At 41.8% G+C, this 14,204-nt stretch overlaps 1 protein-coding gene across 1 annotated transcript; it reads left to right on the top strand.

Annotated features, from left to right (window-relative positions):
- Positions 1–1,559: 1,559 nt before the first annotated feature.
- On the top strand, positions 1,560–9,946 carry FOXF2 (forkhead box F2). Its single transcript, XM_068236810.1, has 2 exons — positions 1,560–2,909; positions 7,293–9,946. The coding sequence occupies exons 1-2, from the start codon at positions 1,937–1,939 to the stop codon at positions 7,457–7,459; spliced, it is 1,140 nt and encodes a 379-aa protein (XP_068092911.1). The 5' UTR covers positions 1,560–1,936; the 3' UTR covers positions 7,460–9,946.
- The last annotated feature ends 4,258 nt before the right edge of the window (positions 9,947–14,204 follow it).

The raw sequence follows: 14,204 nt of genomic DNA, 5'->3' as shown, positions 1-14,204 counted from the left end.
CTTTTAAAGAAAGTGCTGCATGCTATACGTTAGACTGTTTACACATGCGCAATAATGCTGTAGGAGGAGGTCTCCCCTCCTCCTCCTCGGCCAGCCACATGGCTAATTAATATTCACTGCACTGTGACGTGCAGTGTTTACTTCCTGGAGCGGCCGCTCTGTGCGGCGATTGGCTGGCGGGACCACGTAATGTGGATCACGTGGTCTCCGCATCCCATAGCACCAAAAAGGCGCACCAAGAGCTGCATAACGCAGCTCTAGGTAGCGTCCTGCTCCAACACCACTAGGCGTTGCGTTAGGAGCACGTTATGCGACCTATAACGTCCCCTAAAATGCAACGTCGTGGTGGGAAAGAAGCCTAAAGGTGGCCACGCACCATGCAATTTTTTAAATATCTGTTCAATTCAAGAATAGCAATCAATTTTTCTAACTGATTGTAACATTTCAAAAAGCTGACCAATGTACCACACACCTATGATCAATTTTTCCTCAATTATGAGAAAAATGATTGGAAACGCTGAGAAAATTGCTTGGGTATATATATATTACTAAATTGACAATCTAACACACCATTTAATTTTCATAAAAATTGATCAGTAAAATCCACCATTCCTGATCGATTTTTAATTGACTAAAAAGGGGAAATCTGATCGGATTTCTTGCTCAAATAAAAAAAAAACTTTTGATTTCTCAGGAAATCCAATCTTTTTTATCAATATGCCGTAAAATCCGATCATTTTATTGTATCATGTGCGGCCACCTTAAGAATTTACATGTTATCATTGGCTAACCTTTATGCATACATTAAAAAGCTCTAATAGCTCTGATATGGACCAATTCATTGAGGAGATGTGATTGCCATGTCTGTATATCTCAAGAGAATTCAAGAAGTGTTAGTTTGACATTGCTTGCTTCCTATTGTGATAGCATTGTAAATGGATGTTTCTTTGTCCATTTTGCAACAGAAAAGTGCAGAATGCACCTAGAGGCCCTGTGTATAACAATCATTTCTATTTCTATTTTGTAAAAAAAAATGTGTAGCATAGTAAATACAGTAGTCTCATTTCAGTGGTTATATTACCAATAGATCCTGGTATTGAGTGTATTACATGTGTGATGCTGCATGAGCCTTCCTGAGCTGTAGACTCCAGGCAGAATGACACTGAACATAGCCGATCTCCCAGGGTCCTGCAGACCCCTCTAATCCTAAACACTCCCTGACTCGTGCATGCCATGCCAGACGGAGTCCAGCCTATTACCTTGGAGTCTGGCACACTGGCGTGTGGCTGTGTTGACTAAACTGTCTAAATGAGCTTGATAAATGGTGTAATTGCGTGTATTAGAGGAGGCAGCTAGGAGGATTGGGTGCAGCAATTCCTGCCCAGATGACGAGTGGACAGGGGCCAGATGGAAGGGGTGGTCCTCTCGCTGCACTGCATTGCTCTGATGTATTCAGGGGGGTCCGGATGAAAAAAAAAGAGAGTAAGATTTAGGAAAGTGATAGGTGGTCGGGTTTTGTTTGGTTGATGTGACTTTTACGCAGAACTCCGCTCTCCTCTCCTATTATAGGGTTAGTAGAGGCACAGAGATGGCCGCCGGGTGGGGGCACTAGCACGAGCAATGATAGCCGCATCAGATAAGGATCTGCATGGAGTGCTCGCTGGCAGGGGAAGGAGCTGGCTGTTGGAGCAGGAGCTGAAGGGAAGTTATGCAGACGACTGAGCCTTCGGATTTCAGCGGCTGTTTCCTGAGCTGAGAGTGCCACTCAGCGTCTCAGACCCTTGGACTTGATCCCTCCAGGGGATTTCATGTCCTCGGCCGTCTGCAAAAGGTAAATAGGTCATCCAGTTTCCAAGAAGTCACTTCTGCTAAGACTGGAGGATCCTACCTACCACACAGTGCTCCTGTGTATGTGTGTGTGCAGTGCTGCTTACAGATGAGCACGGAGAACCCCAGCCAGCGCTTAGATCCCTCAGCTCCCCTCACATCCAGCCCCAGCACTGGGGCTCTGCAGCCTGCAGTGATGAGCCAGCAGCCCGCAGTCATGGACACCTCCTCCTCTTCTTCCTCTAAGAACACCAAGAAGCCAAGCTCGGGGCTCAGGCGTCCTGAGAAGCCCCCTTATTCCTATATCGCCTTAATAGTCATGGCAATTCAAAGCTCCCCAACCAAAAGACTGACCCTCAGCGAGATCTACCAGTTCCTACAAGCCAGGTTCCCCTTCTTCAGAGGCTCCTACCAGGGCTGGAAAAACTCTGTTCGTCACAACCTCTCTTTGAATGAGTGCTTCATCAAGTTGCCCAAGGGACTTGGTAGACCTGGCAAGGGGCATTACTGGACGATAGACCCTGCCAGCGAATTCATGTTTGAGGAAGGTTCCTTCCGGAGAAGACCTCGAGGATTTCGAAGGAAATGCCAAGCTCTAAAGCCCATGTATAGGATGATGAATGGTATTGGCTTTAGCACTTCTATCCTTCCTCAAGGATTTGATTTCCAAGGCCCACCTGCTTCCCTGGCATGTCACAGTAATGGCTACAACTTAGATATGATGGCAAACTCTATGGCTGGTGGATACGATGGTTTGAGTGGAGGTCACCATGTGCCACACATGTCCCCTAATCCTGGCTCCACGTACATGGCCAGCTGCCCGGTATCATCCAGCGGTGACTATGGACCAGAAAGCAGCAGCAGCCCCGTCCCTTCTTCTCCAGCCATGGCCAGTGCAATGGAATGTCACTCTCCTTACACAAGTCCCACCGCTCCATGGACATCATCTGGGGCCTCCCCATACCTGAAGCAGCAGACCATGCCACCTAGCAACCCAGCCTCAGCCACTTTACATTCAGGCATGTCCTCCTACACCTTGGAACAGAGTTACCTCCATCAGAACACAAGGGACGATCTATCAGGTAATATTCACCTTATTTACCAATAGCACACCACATCAGACCACTCAAGTTCAATTCACTGAGACTCAATATTTATCGCTTTTTGTTTTTGTTGAAGTTACATTGTTACTAGTATCATGATAGCACGTGCATACTGATTCCCTGAAGGGGCTCCAACCAAAGGTTCTTGTGCTTGAGTTTTCTCCTTGTTTGCCACATTAATTAAAAACAATTGACACAGATGAAATAAAAAGTATTCAAATAGGCTATCAAATGGCCAAAATTTAGAAATTAACTATTAATTTGCCCACTAATGATACAATCCCTTTTGTACAATCTATATGATGTACTACCTAAAATATCCAAACAACGTATATTATTCACTCAGTTTACTCTTCTAACACATAGATTTGGCAAAGTTGTACAATCAATGTTTATACTGTGCTGTTATATACTGTAGGCAGGTAACCCTCGCCTAATAGCGGGACTCTCGTCAGAGTTCACTTCGAGAACTGACGCTTTACTGACTGTTCTGGGCCAAGCCTCTAAGCAAGCCCCAGCCATGGAGCTGACAGCACCTTCCACAAAACCACTGCTGTGTGCTTATTAAATTACAAGGAGACACGTACAGGGAGCTGTAGGCCGAATGACTGCGATCACAGGTCTTCTGTAAAAATCACAGGCAAATGGGGCTCCTGGGACAGCAGTATACCCTCATTTATCACCACTGATATGTAACCCGGCTTCAGCATCTCACATAAAACTGCAGGTAACTTCATCAAGACTACTAGAAACTTTGTCTCTATTGCTTAGCATATTATTATACAGCCTATGATATTACTACTAATAAGATGCATTATTATTATTATTCAGCACGATGTTGGGATATGAGTGCTGAATCAGTATAAAACTCATCTGGCCATTAGTTACGAATGAGATTGCTTGTTTAGTCCTTTCCCCCAGGCTGAGGGCGATGTTAGTCAGGAGAACATACTGGATTTGTAGAGGGAAATTTGCAAATAGACCTTTTAAATTCGGGTCGCAGAGGTTAACTAAACAAAGACAGTCTAAGCGGGACCACACCGAAGAGGATTTGAGCCTGACTTAGCCCACATGAGAGCAGCCTCTTGTTCAATTTTATGGGAATTTCAACAAGTAACAACTGCAAAAAAATGTCTCCTATTTTTTTTCTTCATTCCACTATGGTTGTAGCTGTCAATCAGAGTCCAGAGGAGCCCGGCAGCCCTCCTTATCTAGAGAGATATCTCCTGGGGGACTTTCTGTGAATAATACACGTATAATCCCGGATTGTGTACTTACTAGTAGAGATTACACCGGCAGCATAGCTACACCACAGACATGATGTGATTAGCACACGGGATACCCATTACTTTGTAACCTCAATTCAACCCAAATCTGCACACATGTCATTATGGTCCACTGCAGCTTCATATTGTCATAACTATACACATAACTTATAACAGTTCTAACGGTAACTGCCGCACAACAAATAACAGCGTTTGTACTAAAACGTATGTCAATGTGACACGAGTATACATAATGATCTCATCTGGGAAATTCTCAGCGGGTACCTGATTATTCGTGTCCTGCGTTATCCTTGTAGAAATATGAGAGTAAGATTCTTGTCCAAATATAAGATAACACTTGAGTAGTAGTGACAATTTTTCACAGATGACAGCACTTTAGCGTGCTCATGCAATAGACAGTTATTACTTTGCACGTTCATTGGATGTATGATGTATGCTAGTGACAGGCAGCATCACCCTGGGTATCAGGAGGGTCTCAGATACATTCCTATATTTTATTGAGGTATTAGGAAAATATTCAACGTACACGAGATAAGCCGTATTTGTATAGGTATTTAATAAGAATATGCGATTCAACAACGAATTGGCGGTTGATTTCACGTGAAAAGGCAAAAAAGTCTGTTTTACGTGTAAGCAAATGTAATTTATGCAGAGGCTGAATAATCCCACACAATAATAACAATATTGAAGACAGTTATAGTCCCAGTTTGCCTGCATTACTCTATAAGGAACAGGTCAGGTTCAACATCCTTAAATTGCAAAAAAACTATTGTCTCTTTGTAGAATGTATTTTTGTTTTGGAATATAAATAATAATAATAATAATTATTATTATTATTATTACTATCGGCATAATACCTAAACCAGTGCGTTTGGTTGCAATAGACAGATAGTGGTGCTAACACATCGGGTACCCTGCACTAGTGTAATAATCCTGGTAAAGTTATGAGCATCTATTAGGAAACCAGGGCTAATTATTATCAGTCATTTGCTGGATTTATTCACACCTATAAAGGCAATTTATTAGTTTGCAGGACACTTCCTTCCTGCCCTGCCCATATCCTATGTACATCAAAGTGAAAGCCCTCTGCCTATGAAAGCCCATATTACAATGTACAAATAGGGCTAGTAGATGGGAGATTAGATATAGGCGGTCCGGTACAGAACGTACAGCGACCAGCGACGTGTGTGTGTGTGTATGTATATATATATATATATATATATATATATATATATATATATATATATATATATATATATATATATATATATATATATATATCCGAGGCCGCGAATTGGAAATCAAGCTTGTTTTTATTTAATTAGCAGAAAGCAAAATTCTTTTCTTTAATTAGGAAGTCAAACAGCTCGTTAAAAACGAGCTGCTATTTTACATGCGCTCTTTTTACCTGGAGGAGAAGGCAACTAGCCGTGTATTAAAAATTAATTATATAACGAGGTGTCTGCTCAGATTTAATGGGCCTTGTGAAAATAATCCCCGTTTTAACGATACATTCTTGACTAATTTTACATAAAATCAGGCAGCCTCGCCCCAGAAATGAAGGCGCTTTCATGTTGAATTGAATGCAATATCCAGGAGGATTAGAGGCAGAGCGCCTGTTATGTTGAGGTTTAGGAATACATATTTTCTCACATTGTTAACCCGAGGAAACTGATTAAATCTGGGCCATAAATAAGGAGCTTGGTGAGATTTATATGGAAATTCATCAAGGTGAGGGGTGCAGGAGAGCAGGCAGCCAAATAGAGGCGTTGCCTTGACGACAAGGAACACTGACACAATGTAGAGACGCGGATCTGTGTGTCCTCACCTGCCTGTCGCTATACACAGGGGCCTCCTCCTCCAGGTTGCTATGCAGGTTACAGTTCTGTTCATTTAGTTATCTTCCACCTAGGCAAGTGTGACAACTGGCCGTATTCCTCTGTGGCCATGTAGTCTCAAGTGCTGGAAAATATTATCCCCATATTCGGCTCTAATAATTTCCTGACAGACTCTCATCTAATCCAAACCCGAGAGGCACAGACTAACCAGCAAGCTCATGGTGACCCAGAACTTATTGGGGTGTGTAAGGGACTACAATGGTCCTAAAAGCCCCCTTACTAAGATGTTAAGAAAAACAAAAGTTTGCTTTCCTAAAACAGAAAGAATTTGCGATAATTCAGGTTAGAGTGAGCTCGAGATGTCTCCCTTATGACTGTTCTTTCACATCCACCAACCAGTGATTTATGCTAGGCTACGCTGTAACAAAGTCACCACCTGGTTCACTCCTAAATGTACAAATGCTTTACAAAATTTCTGTTATGTTACAAAAAAAAATCAAAATTCATTACATTCATGTTGATGAGCAGTTTCCTCGAATAACAGGCGCAGTGTTGCCTTTTGGTCTCTGCTAGGTGAAGCTGAATTTAAAGGAAAACAAAATTACAGAGATGGGGAGGCTTCCATATTTACTTCCTTTTAAGCAATGCCAGTTGCCTGGCTACCCTGCCCCTAATACTTTTAGCCATATACCCTGAACAAGCATATGCAGATCAGATGTTTCTGACATTATCAGATCTGACAAGATTAGCTGCATGCTTGTTTCTGGTGTTATTCAGACATTACTGCAGCCAAATAGATCAGTATGGCTGCCAGGCCAACTGATATTGTTTAAAAGGAATTAAATATGACAGCCTCCATATTCTTCTCAGTTCTTAGTCTGACACAATGGCAGCGATTTACTAATATTTAGATGTACTGTATTCTGCGATATAGCAAGGAACCTTCCAGCCATGTGACCACATGGGAACCTACGCAAAATGCCTCTGCATATGGCTGGCTGTTGGAAATTAACATTGGTTGTCTTCATTTCAGTTTAATATATACTTGTACCACATTCAGTGCCAGAGGGGATACCATTCTATCTACTCCCTCTCAAATCTTCTCTCTCTCCCAATACCCCCTCCCATCCAGATGACTAGTGTGTGCTGCTCTTGTCTAGCAAATGTCAGCGAGTGTGCGGTGACACAGGCGCTATGTACTAACTGTTAGTAACTACATGTTTGTATTTCCATTGCAGTGGGGTTGCCTCGTTACCAGCACCACTCCTCCCCTGTATGCGACAGAAAGGATTTTGTGCTGAATTTTAACGGGATTTCTTCTTTTCATCCGTCTGCCAGTAGTTCCTACTACCACCACCATCATCATCAGAGCGTGTGCCAGGATATAAAACCCTGTGTGATGTGAGAGATCAGACTGAAGCAACACAACGGGTAGTATGAGCTGTGGCCAAGTGACAGTAGCACTGATGACCTGTCTGTACTGCAATACAAGATGCATCCCAGTTCTGGGCCTATAGCCTATGTATTCTGTATTGCTATAAAAGGAAGCAATCATCCCTATATGGCCTGTGCCCTCTACTGTGCATCCCAGTGCTGGCCTGTAGCCGGTGTTCTCTACTATACTGTAGTGGCAAGCAATCCCAGTGCTGGCCTGTAGCCGGTGTCCTTTATTATACTGGAGTGGCAAGCAATCCCAGTGCTGGCCTGTAGCCGGTGTCCTTTATTATACTGGAGTGGCAAGCAATTGCAGTGCTGGACTGCAGCCGGTGTCCTTTATTATACTGGAGTGGCAAGCAATCCTAGTGCTGGTGTGTAGCTGGTGTCCTCTATTATACTGAGGTGGCAAGCAATCCCAGTGCTGGCCTGTGTGCTGTCCTACAGACGTAAACGAGAATTCCAAAGATGGACCTATAGCTTACTTTATGTACTGTGCTGCATGGGCAGAACCTCAGTACTGGTCCTGTAGCTATGGTTCTGTAGCATATGTACAGAACTGTGCGTGTACCTATACTGGTTCTGATGAGTATGTACAGTACTGTGCTGTTATAGCTTTATTCCAGTATTGGTTCTGAGGCCTATGTACACAATTGTGCCATAGGGTACAGCACGTGAAGCGTGTGTTCCAGTATGCTTGTGTAGCCTATGTATAGTATATGTTCAGTTCTGTGCTATGGGACAGTATGACAATCATCCCAGTACTGGGGCACCGACCAATGTACCGTAATGCACTTTGCATTCCCCGTACTGGGATATGCAGCACACTGACTATGGAAGAATGTAACTAGTGCTGGGCTTGCGTTTCTTGGTATTATTGTGTTGCCATAGATGTTTTGCATGAAGTGCTCTAACATTTCAGTCTTGTTGAACTGCTTCCAGCGGGCTTTCATTTGTACAGGCACTTAAACGCATCACTGCCTGCCAAACACAGGTAATAATAGAGTCTAAAATGTTTACAATCCTGACATCAGGAGACATTATTGTCGGATCAAATGGACATTTATTATCCGTCCCCAAATGCTCCTCTTCAAAGGCTTTCCATCTAGGGATTCGTGAAACGTTGTCAGCACAAAAATACAGTAAATAACTAAATAAAATATAATCAGTGTAACGTATGCGCCTGCATCACACAGAGGAAATGGAGTATTGGCGCAGTGCTGGCAGAGCGTTTTCAGTGAGGTTGAAACAATTTTTGGCTGGTTCAACAAATAAAATAAAAATAAAAAAAAGCTTTCTAAATACTATAGGGATTATTCATGAAGTCGCTTTATTATTTGGAAAGGTGGATTTTTCAACCTTCTAACTTATTAAAACCAAGGTCATATCAGCTGCAACAACATATGTGGCACTAGTTTTCACATAGACTTCATTTAGGAAAGTATCATTTTGCCGGTGCATTTAATTAGCGAGGTTATTTGGTAAATGAGGTATATTTTGCTTTTCTTCTGGTGAACTCCTTTTCCCCCGATCCATTGGAAAAGAGGTTTTGTAGAAGGGGCTGTAGTAACAATGGCCCCTTTCTGTAACCAGCCCCACCTGCCCTCACCTAGCTGCTAACCAACCTGTACAGCGCCCCTTGCTGTCAGAGCATCCCTCTCCTGCTGGGACCACATCTACGCTAGTTTTTCACGTTAAACCTGACACACACCAGACCGCTTTAAGTTGAGTTGGTCGTTTGTTCTTGTAAATAATTTCAATTTTAATCATGATTCATGTAATAAAATTACAGAATATAATCCCCACAAGGTGGTAATGATTACATGGTTCAAAACCAGCCTTAAAGCATTGGAACCGGCTACAAAACAAAAGTTCTAGCCCTGCATACAGCTAAGTAAGCGAATGGTGTGCTAGTCCTATATATGCAACTCATGTGCATTTATACCTTTCACTATGCTTCTCCTACTCTGCATTCATGTCTTACCCCCCCCCCCCCTGTTTGCAACATTCTCCCCCTGTTGATTTCATCTTTCTTTCCAAGTTTGGTCTCAGTGTGAAATAGTTATTAATTACCCTACACCACCCCGCCCTCTGTTACTACAGGGTAATGTCTAGAGACATAAGGAACCAAAAGCACCGGTATTTTGATGTGGGTTAAACGGGACAGGAGAGGTTCCTAGTGATAAATTACCACATTGTACACTTTTGCTTTCTTGAAACAGAATGTACTTTCCCCAACCAACTTAAAATTTACTTTTCTGGTCCTTCTCTCTCCTATTCTTCCATTCTCTCTCCCATCTCCACAATTATCTCTCTCCATCTCCTGTTCCTCCCTTATGTATCTCTTTCCATTCTTCCTTCCTGATCTCTTCCCCCTCTTATCTCTCTCCCCTCTTCCTCACTAATCTCTCTCCCCTCTTCCTCCCTTATCTTTCTCTTTCCATTTTACTTCCTGATCTCTTCCCTTCTCCCCTCCTCCTCCCATTATCTCTCTCTCTCTCTCTCTCTCTCTCCCTTCTTCCTCCCCCATCTCCTCTCTCCCATCTTCCTTCCTGATTTCTTCCCCCCTTATCTCTTCCCCCTCATATCTTTCCTCTATCTCTTTTCTTCCTCCCTTATCTCTCATCCTTCTTCCTCCATTATCTCTCTCCCCTCTACCTCCCCTTTCCTCTCTTACCTTTCTTCCTTCCTTATCTCTCTCCACTCTTCCTTATCTCTTTCCCTCCTTCCTCTCCTGTCTCCCACTCTTATCTCAGCCCTCTTCCTGTCTTATCTCTCTCCCTTCTTCCTCTCTTATCGCTCTCCTTTCTTATCTCTCTCCCCTCTTCCTCCCTCATCTCTTCTTCCTCTTATCTCTCTCTCATCACTCTCCTTCCTTCCGTCTCTCTCTCTCCTCTTATCTCGCTTTCCCCTTACCCTCTCTTATCACTCTCTTTTATTTTTCTCCCCTCTTCCTCCCATATCTCTTCCCCCTCTTATCTTTCACCCTCTTCCTCCCTTATCCCTCTTTCTCCCATCTTCCTTATCGCTCTCCCCTCTTACATCTCCCCCTCTTCCTCACTTTTTCTTCTTTCTCCCGTCGTCCTTCCTTATCTCTCTACCCTCTTCCTCTCCTATCTATCTCTACTTCTCCTCTTATCTCTTCCCTCCGTCCTCCCTTATCTCACTCTCTCCCCCCTTATTCGCTTACCTATCCCCCCATTCACTCTTTCCAACCCTATCTCCTTTCCTCCTTTGCCCCCCCTCCCCCTACACACACACACTCCTCTACATCCATCTCTCTTTGTCTCTCTGTCCTTTCTCTCACTCACACATCCACTATTTCCTCAGATCGCCCTCTATATTCACTTTTTTGTCACCTATCTTGTTCAACAGTATTTTAGAATTAAACATGGATTGTATTGATTGTTTGAGGATTGTACTTTCTCCCCACGCATCTGTTCCCCACTACCGTTTAGTATTAAACTGTTGTATAAATTAGAAAATAAATATTTTAGAATGACAAAGAATGCAATGTTTTGTTTTTCTTCAAAATGTTCCCTTTTCACAGTAAATATGATGATAATTTGTATTCGAATTGTGTACTATAATCACACTTATTTTTTAAAGGAAAGAATATATTTGCACTTATTTAGTCTAGTCCTGAATTAATATTCAAGTATTCAGATGTACATTCTTTTTTACAATAAAATGTTTATAACAAACCCCAGCAAGTATGCTCTCACCCTCTGTCTCTGGCATTATTAGGATACTGACGTGGACAAAACAACACAAACTATTGATGCTGTCCTGCACACTGCAAATCCCGTTTTCCGATTCTGATTTTCCCTGAATACATTCAACAGAAACGGATAAAAAAACGCAGCATGCATTGATTAAAAATCGGAATCGGATGTAAAAACCGATTAAAAAGCGGAATCGGAATCAGAATAGCATGCAGTGTGCAGGGAGCCTATTTCACAAGTTTGCCATCAGAAAACTAAAGCAAAAAACACACACACACACACACACACACACACTGTACACACACTGTACACACTGTACACACACACACACTGTACACACACACACACACACACACACACACACACACACACACACACACACACACACACACACACACACACACACACACACACACACACACACACACACACACACACACACACACACACACACACACACACACACACACACACACACACACACACACACACACACACACACACACACACGAGATCGACTCCTGGCAGGCCAAGTTAGACAGTACAATCGACATCCTCTCTGTTTCATTGTTGAATGATGCATTTTGATGTGATTTGACCATTTTATTTACTTCATCCCAATAGAGAAAGTAAAATTATACCGTATTGTGAATGAGCAGCATGATAATGCCGTATCGATGGATAATCAATCCCTGGCTTTGTTTATGCTAATTGATGTGTGAGCAATAAGAGAACTGATGGAAGATACGATGTTCTATGATGCATGTATTCCTATGGCTAGCAGTCACATGCCCTGCCTGCCGGTTCACATCGCATATCGCTGTTCTATTTTGGAAGTTCTATTTACATTGAACAATATATACACTGTAAATTGCTAGAAGTCTGCTGTTTCCTGCCGTGTTCCCAGATTCTATTAATATAGGTGGATATAGTAAATAAAGAGAGGCAGGCTGCAGCTGTAGTTGAACTTGCCACCTCTGCAGGGCTGACATGTGCCTGTCATCCAGAGGCCACCCTCACCTCTGCTGTGTGCAGGACGGACGGAGAACAGCTGTCAGCTCTCTACACACAAGCGTTGCAGTGTCTGCACCCTGCACTGGAGGCGGGGGTGATTATACATACATATAATGCACAGGCACCGAGGGGCTTCTCTGCTGTCATTCACCGCACTCCACGCACTTCCAAAGAATCAGCAGTGTTCATCCTTAAGAACATTTTGTCGACTGCATTACAATGCAGGTTAATCCTGTGGTTGACCATAACAACGGTACAGAACTGCACACGCCGTTCTTATCAATATTCTAAAGAATTCCCCGTATCCGTCAGCTAATATTATGATCTCCTAAAAGCCACAAGGAAGGGGAAACAAGAAAACAGCATACATACATAAATAAGTCAAAATAAAGTAAACAGTTAAATATATTATTATGTAAAATGTAGACCAGTGAGCTATAATTAATGATCCTGGTCATCAGACTTGCAGAGTCTTATATTCTTATACATTAGTGTGTATTCATATTTTTACCTGCAGCCTCCCACTGACCTAACATTTCTATAGCGCTTTGAGTCCTATGGGAGAAAAGCGCTATAGAAATGTTATAGTTAATTATATATATATATATATATATATATATATATATATATATATATATATTAATGTCAATGAAGCTACTATGATTTGCTCGGTGCTGTAGGGTACACATGTTCACATCAGCCCAGAGGGGGCATTCAAACTCCTGGATTTCCAGCCAAATGTATGCTACAGCTTTTGTTTCATTAAGTAAAGCAAAGTTTCACTTTTTACTGTCACATTTATGTATAATTCCCTTCCTATATTATAGAAATTAACTGGTTGTTTACAAACCATATCTTATCACAGCCTCATCTGCTTTGTTAGAAATCTGATATTAATTGCCAAAATGCACTACATGGGCAATACCAGGTGAGGTGGGCAGTGCTGTGTCTTTGGGTAGGCCACTATTATCCAGACACAGAAAACCTTCTCTGTAATTTATTGTATGAGTGACCACAAAAAAGTTTGACCAATTCAAGAAGTACTTTATACAGACAAGAAGGAAAATTGTGGGGAAATGTATAATATATACAATAAAAAGGGAAATAAAGCAAGCAATTATAGACCTGCAGATGTCCATGCAATATTGATAAATAAATACAGTGCTGCGCCTTTTAGAAATTTATATCATTTTAAACACCTAATTTTTCAAGGTGGCTCTAAAGTTCTTCATTGTCCAGGACATGCACAGGTTTTCAGTGCTATTTTAGAGAGAATAGATCAGCAGGACAACAGCAGTTACATGATCCCAATTTTTTATATTTTTAAATTTTGGTATTTCAAAACACCTTTTTTTAAGTAAAACACAAGGGTTATTTTAGTTACACTATGATCCTCATTAGGGCTTGAATCCGGCTTTAACTGCCAATTCAATATTACTTACACAAACCTCTATCCACAAACCAAGAGACCCAGTTTTACTTGGGAAAAACAAAAACAAAGTTACAGTGAAAAATGAACAAAAACTAAATATAATAAAATTGTCTGGTGGTATTATTTCACCACATTTTGCACACTGTTTCTATACTGGATTATAATAAGCACAATATAAGCATATTGCAAAACACTCAGCACCAGGCAAAAATATAGCCAAACCAAAAAGGTCTTTCTACCTCCAATTTTCATAAAACCTTTGTGTCCATAGTTGGCATACTGCTAAAAGTGCAAACATGAAAATGCCTGTTTTTCCAGCTTGTAACTGAAACAACAGTATATTTACATAGGCCTGCTCCATACCGCTTATGTGAAGTTTAATTACCAAGACAGTTAGCAATTAATTGTGTTTCAGTAAACAAAGAATAAGCATGTGGTCATCACCAGCAACTAAAACATTTCTAGTGGAAAAAGTGAAATCATCAACTAAGATTATTACTTTGCAAGAAGTGTTCACAGAAATACATGGTTTTCTCAACAGATTT

This window comes from Hyperolius riggenbachi, chromosome 5, assembly GCF_040937935.1.
Source record: "Hyperolius riggenbachi isolate aHypRig1 chromosome 5, aHypRig1.pri, whole genome shotgun sequence".
In the NCBI taxonomy this organism is placed as follows: Eukaryota; Metazoa; Chordata; class Amphibia; order Anura; family Hyperoliidae; genus Hyperolius; species Hyperolius riggenbachi.
The sequence above is the reverse complement of the archived record's forward strand: the minus strand, read 5'-3'. Positions and strand labels throughout refer to the sequence as shown.